The 6639-nt window shown below is 31.2% G+C and overlaps 1 protein-coding gene across 1 annotated transcript; it reads right to left on the bottom strand.

Moving 5' to 3' along the window:
- Positions 1-5204: 5204 nt before the first annotated feature.
- LOC136062985 (F-box protein CPR1-like) lies at positions 5205-6047 on the bottom strand. Its single transcript, XM_065762783.1, has one exon. It carries the CDS (start codon positions 6045-6047, stop codon positions 5205-5207), a length of 843 nt encoding a protein of 280 aa, XP_065618855.1.
- Between the last annotated feature and the right edge of the window lie 592 nt (positions 6048-6639).

Here is a 6639-nt window from a genome sequence, read left to right as displayed (position 1 = left end):
ACACCAAAAAAAAAAAATTCCAACCAAATTACACCATATTTAAGCCCCTATTTTAAAAAGAAAAAAGAAAAAAAATTATTCGTAGGGGTTTCGGCAGTTTGATGGTAGTGGGAGGCCAGTATGATGGAGGTGGCGGTTAATAGTCCTTATTTTATTATTATTATTATTATTATTATTATTATTATTTTGTTTTTGTTTTTAATACTAATATAGTGGCTCAAGCAATTAATAAGATAACAGTAAAAATAAGTTAATGTGAACTTTTTGGTAACAAAAAAAAAAAAAAAAAAAAATTTAATGAAAGACGTAAAAAAATTTTAAATGTAAAATTAGAGTGCCACATGGCAGGACCTCATACACTTTTACATGAGATCTCTGCTTTTATATATACTAGTCGCTAGCACGGGAAAACTATTATATTTGAAGATGTAAACAGTTCTTTGCAGTTTCCTCTTTGATTGTACATTAGGATATCAATCTCAAAATTTCCTATCCTTGATATGAAACATTAAATTACGAAGAAAAAAAAAAATCAAACTTAAATTAAAATTAAAATTAAGATTCCAATCCTTAACATCTTCAATTATCTAATAAATGTATGAATCACACATTTACAAGAACTACTTAAGCAATATTTCAAATAAATTAAAAAGACAACTTTAAAGTATTCTTTGTATCTTTTTCCTTTGTTGCTTTGTAGTAGTATTGAATAACTCCTTTTGTTTCCTTAATTACAGATGTTGGTGTGAGTTGTACATTGCTTTGAACATCAATTTTTCGAAATTTTGTAGAATCACTACATAGAATACCTCCCATCGTACCAAATACAATGAGGGTTGCTACTAAATTTGTGAACACATAGAGGAGAGTCCTAGTAGTCTAATAATTAATGATTATGAATATGAAAGAAACAATATCAAAGGAATCAAAATTAAGATCATCCAACTAATACAATTTTTTTTTTTTAATTAAATCATAGGAACAAACTACAATTTTTTTACTAAAATATAAAACTTAACTATAAACACGCACAGGAAAAAATAAATAAATAAATCTCGATGAATGAAACAAATAAAGAGAGGAATAAAAAGGATTCAAATTAAGATCATCCAAAGCAGTATTGATATATATTCAATATGTTCTACGTATTCACTGAAAAATTTAAACAAACACATAGAGAAAATACATAAAGATAACCAAGACAAAAGTTTTTAAAAACAATGCAGAAAGTTATTCAAAACAGTGCAAATTTAATGAAATAGTGAGTGCAGTGCAGATTTCTATGAAACAGTGCAGTGTAAATTTTGTGAAATAGTGTAGTGCAGATTTTAGTTGTAAAAAAAAGTAGACTTTAGATGTGTAACAGTGCAGATTTCATGTAGAAAAATAGTGTAGAAAAATAACATTTTGAAGAAGAAATCTTTTTAACAAATTGGATCCCTAGACCAATTTTATTCATGGAGAAATTTAAACAAACAAATAGAGAACAAACACAAAGATAACCAAGACTAAACCTTCAAATTCATTTTGCTCATTTTATAGAACTTGGCATATGAACAAAAATCCCAAAGCCAAAGCCTATTAGAAAACCACATACTAAATAAAATGGAGGTTATGATGTGGTTTGGGAAGGAGACGGGTAGAGAAAAGAGAGGATAGACTAACAGAACACAACGTATTCAAGGCTAGTGATACCCATTGAAAAGTTTCAAACAGGGCAAAAAAGAAAAAAAATCCTTTCAAAAACTTTTCTTTTAAAGTATAGATAATAGGTATACAATATCAATTGATTTTTTTTTTTATATTCAAAATAAAATTTGATGTTGTGAGTAAATTATGATAAATTAAGTTTCAAGACCCCAATATTTGTAAACCACTTAAGTCAGAAAGTAAATTGCCAAAGTCATAATCTATTTATTCTAAAGAGAACCACACAAAAAGACATTAATGTTCTTTCAAACATTACCTAACAAAAACATGTGAGAGAGAGAGAAGGGGGGGGTGTTAATTATACAGAGACACAGTGAGAAAATTGGTGAATCTATTGAACAAAATTCTGTTTTGATTTGTCTATTAAAGCCAATGAATTTTAGATACCAATGAATGTTGAAGGCTGATAGCAAAGGGGTTTTGAAAGGCAATTTTGATTTATTTAAGTTTTACTTCTTTAAGAATACCTTTTTTTTTTCCCTTCCCTTTTCCTTCAATTTCTCACCAAACAAAAACAATCATAAGAAAATTGCACAAAAAAAAAAAAATTAGGACTTACAGTGAACCTGGACTTGCTTTGGAACTTTGCAGGTCAAAAATGGTGAAGTCTTGCTTTGAGTTTCTGCAGATAGGACAAAATTTTATATGGAGGGAAAAAGAGAAAGGGTGAGAGAGAGACGGAGAAAAAGTATAGACAGATAGAAAAGTTTGTTTTTTTTTTTTTGGGGAAGGAGTTTGACACTTGCAAAATTTATAACTTCCATGTAACGTTGTGTCTCTCTCTTCCCCTGCTTGATACTCTCAATAATAACGTAGTGAACACCTGAATTCAAATTAAAGACATAACTTTTATTGTAGTGAAAAGTATGGATTAATGGAGAGACTGTTGAAATCCATGTCTTTGAGGATAGACTAACAGAACACAACGTATTCAAGGCTAGTGATACCCATTGAAAAGCTTCAAACAGGGCCCAAAAAAAAAAAAAAAAAAAAATTCCTTTCAAAAACTTTTCTTTTAAAGGTATAGATAATAGGTATACAATATCAATTGATTTTTTTTTTTATATTCAAAATAAAATTTGATTTGTGGGAAATTATGATAAATTAAGTTTCAAGACCCCAACTTTTGTAAACCACTTAAGTCAGAAAGTAAATTGCCAAAGTCATAATCTATTTATTCTAAAGATAACCACACAAAAAGACATTTAATGTTCTTTCAAACATTACCTAAAAAAAACATGTGAGAAAGAGAGAAGGGGGGGGGGGGTTAATTATACAGAGACACAGTGAGAAAATTGGTGAATCTATTGAACAAAATTCTGTTTTGATTTGTCTATTAAAGCCAATGAATGTTTTAGATACCAATGAATGTTGAAGGCTGATAGCAAAGGGGTTTTGAAAGGCAATTTTTGATTTATTTAAGTTTTACTTTTCTTTAAGAATACCCTTTTTTTTCCCTTCCCTTTTCCTTCAATTTCTCACCAAACAAAAACAATCATAAGAAAATTGCACAAAAAAAAAAAAAAAATTAGGACTTACAGTGAACCTGTGGACTTGCTTTGGAACTTTGCAGGTCAAAAATGGTGAAGTCTTGCTTTGAGTTTCTGCAAATAGGACAAAATTTATATGGAGGGAAGTAAAGAGAAAGGGTGAGAGAGAGACGGAGAAGAAAGTATAGACAGATAGAAGAAGTGTTTGTTTTTTTTTTTTTGGGGGGAAGGAGTTTGACACTTGCAAAATTTATAACTATCCATGTAACGTTGTGTCTCTCTCTTCCCCTGCTTGATACTCTCAATAATAACGTAGTGAACACCTGAATTTCAAATTAAAGACGTAACTTTTATTGTAGTGAAAAGGTATGGATTAATGGAGAGACTGTTGAAATTCCATGTCTTTTTATGTCTTTTATTGGCTGCACTTGAATTTATTTGATGACTGTTGGAATTCCATATAATAGCTACATTTGAAGAGTTTGGGTTAATAGAGAGACACATGATGGTGGAATTAAATTAATAAGAAGTGGGATTTATGGTGGAGATAATGGTGAGAATTAAATTAATAAGAAGTGGGGAAGTGGGTTTTATGGTGGAGATAAGGGGGAATGTGCAGAATAGCTTTGAAAATGATTTGTATATAGTTAGTTAGGCAACACTTGAAACTATAAGGGAAAGTAGACATCTCGAGTTTTAAAAAATCGAGATCCATTTACATAAATCTCGAGTTTTAGAAACTCGAGTTCCATGCAAAAAAATTTTTAGTTTTATCGCCCCTATAGTGGCGTTTTTAAGTCCTATAGTGACGTTTTAAATCCCTATAGCGGCGTTTTCCTGCAAAATTTTTTCGTAAGTGTTCAATACCAGGTTCAGGAAGCCCTATAGTGGCGTTTTTATACCCTATACTGACGTTTTAAAGCCTTATAGCGGCGTTTTCCTGCTAAATTTTTTAATAACTCCATTTTTAAGCCCTATAGTGACGTTTTTAAGCCCTATAGCGGCGTTTTCCGAACTCGAGTTTTTAAAACTCGATTTTTACTTGGATTTTTTTTTACAGATCAAGCCTTAAAAACTTGATTTTTATCTTGGAACTCGAGTTTTAGATACTCGAGATGCTAGTTTTCAATTTTCTTTTGCAACGTGACAACTAACTAAATATTTTAATATTTATTGTTATTTTAAAAAAAAATTCATGAAAATTTAAAGTTTCCGGTTTTGGTAGTTTAAAAAACCGGAATGATAGGTAGTTTCCGGTTACCGTGGTCTGACTGGCTGGTCCGGTCCGGATTTCAAAACCTAACTCATAAGTTTAAACCTTGGGATAAGTGATAATTGTAGGGAATTAGGAATATTCACGAAATTCCCAAATCTATGAGATGCAAAAATAGAAAAAAAAAATGTGCTAGAGAAAACAATTGTAGTACAAAGGATTCACAATGCTTCCCTTTGGAACGATTTTATTAATTTCTCCCACTATTCCATAATAGAAAATTATATAGAAGAACAGAGGGAAAGTATAGAAAGAAACCAAATATTTTGCAAAACAATTCAAAGAAAAAGAACACAGCAAAGTTAAGAATAAGAATAAACTAAAGTTTGTATATTGAATCAAGCACTCCATATAATCACATATCTCTATAGTCTATTCATTCTGCCAGCCCATGAAAGAGATTCTTTCTAGAATAGGTTGGGTCAAATGTAAAAAAAAAAAAAAATCCAATTGATTCATTCTTTTGAATGATAAAGCATTCATGTAAAAACATAATGTCAGAGAGAACGAGAAGGTAACTTGATCTAAAGCAGCAACCATCAGCTTCTTTATGTAAAGACTAGTTGCACAATAAGAAGAACAGAAGGTAACTTGATCTAAAGCAGTAACCATCAACTTCTTTATGTAAATACTAGTTGTACTTATCAGAAAAAATTTGCAAAGACTAGTTGCACAATAAGAAGAGCAAAGAAAATGAAATCCTTCACAAACCAAGAGTTTTTACACACTCTTTAAGCACTTACTTTTGTTCCTTCAATTGTAACTAGGCTGTCAATGTGATTAGCTGCCTCTATGCAGTGTACAAAATTATCATCAGTAATATTAGCCCATGAAATATCATCATGAGGAGTTTTTACCCGTTGTAGATCATAAAGTAACATCATTGAGTGAGATGCAAAGAGGAGCTCTTCATTCTTGCCAAATCCCACCAAACTATGAACACTTAAAGGTCCAACAGTTAATTGTTTTGTCCAAGACTCCTCAACCCGATATTCATTCATCGCCCATATGTCAAATGTATTCCTATACTCCCATATGTTAAATGTATTCCTGTACTCTTGATAATTTGTTGAGCTAATAACTATAGCAAGTGATCCATTCATATCAAAAGGATACCATTCTTTTCCATCTCCATCCAAGTCAATTTCAGGTACTTTTATGTATTGAGTCGCCTCATTTTTTATACCAAATGATAAGATAAGAAAACTATAGAATCCCCTTTTCTTTGCTACACCCCTCCAATGTAGAGCTACGTTAATGACTGCCTTCGAAAATGAATTCTCAAAAACAACTCCAGGCACAAGCATATCCTTTCTTCTCCAAGAATTAGTACTCAATGAGTACGCATCAACTTCAGAATAAATTTGATCTTTCAACTCTTTTGAGTAAGAAAATCTGACCAATTTGTAGTCATTACTTTCAGGATCATAACCAAATCCAAGACCAGTTAATGCAAAAATTCCTTCTATATGTTTGTCTACCAGATCATCAGGTTTTGGGAGCTTCTTGAATTCACTAGCGGCAGGATTAAATAAAAAATTCGTGTCACCTAGTGTAGAATTATTCAAACACATGACACCATTATTTCAACCTACAATTCTGAGAGATGCCTTACCATTGTTGCTAAGAGCAACTTGGTTAACATGCTTGGTGACGAAGATAGGATCTTTGATAAGATTACACCAGGATTTGCAAACACACTTGAATTGCAAGAGTGACTTGACTGGTAATCTTGCAAAGATGTCCATTAATACATCTTCAGGAAAACCGTTCCCCATACACTTGACATCTCTCTATTTGATTGTTTAACTTTTTAATATGAGAAAAAACGAATGCAGAGAATATTAATTCATGGTTAGTTTAATTGGATTAAAACTACGAAGTCTACCAAATTTTAATTTCCATCAATTCTATCCACTCAATGGATTAGTTTAATTAGATGGCTTTTTGTTATCTCAAGGAAGCTAATAAAGGATAAGGTTGTTGTTAAACGAACTGATATTTGAAGTTAAAACAAGAATATTTGTGACTAAATAATACTCCGGATATTTCTTAGTTAGTGGCCTAGCTGATCAGCGAGACACTCACACTAGTACTTTGTTTTTTAGCCGTCAAAGAAATTCTATGATCCTATTAACTTCTCAGAATTTTGAACGAATGAATTTC

Source organism: Quercus suber, unplaced genomic scaffold (assembly GCF_002906115.3).
Source record: "Quercus suber isolate HL8 unplaced genomic scaffold, Cork oak 2.0 scaffold_473, whole genome shotgun sequence".
NCBI lineage: Eukaryota > Viridiplantae > Streptophyta > Magnoliopsida > Fagales > Fagaceae > Quercus > Quercus suber.
Note: the sequence above shows the minus strand (reverse complement) of the source record. Positions and strands in the feature narration are given on the sequence as shown.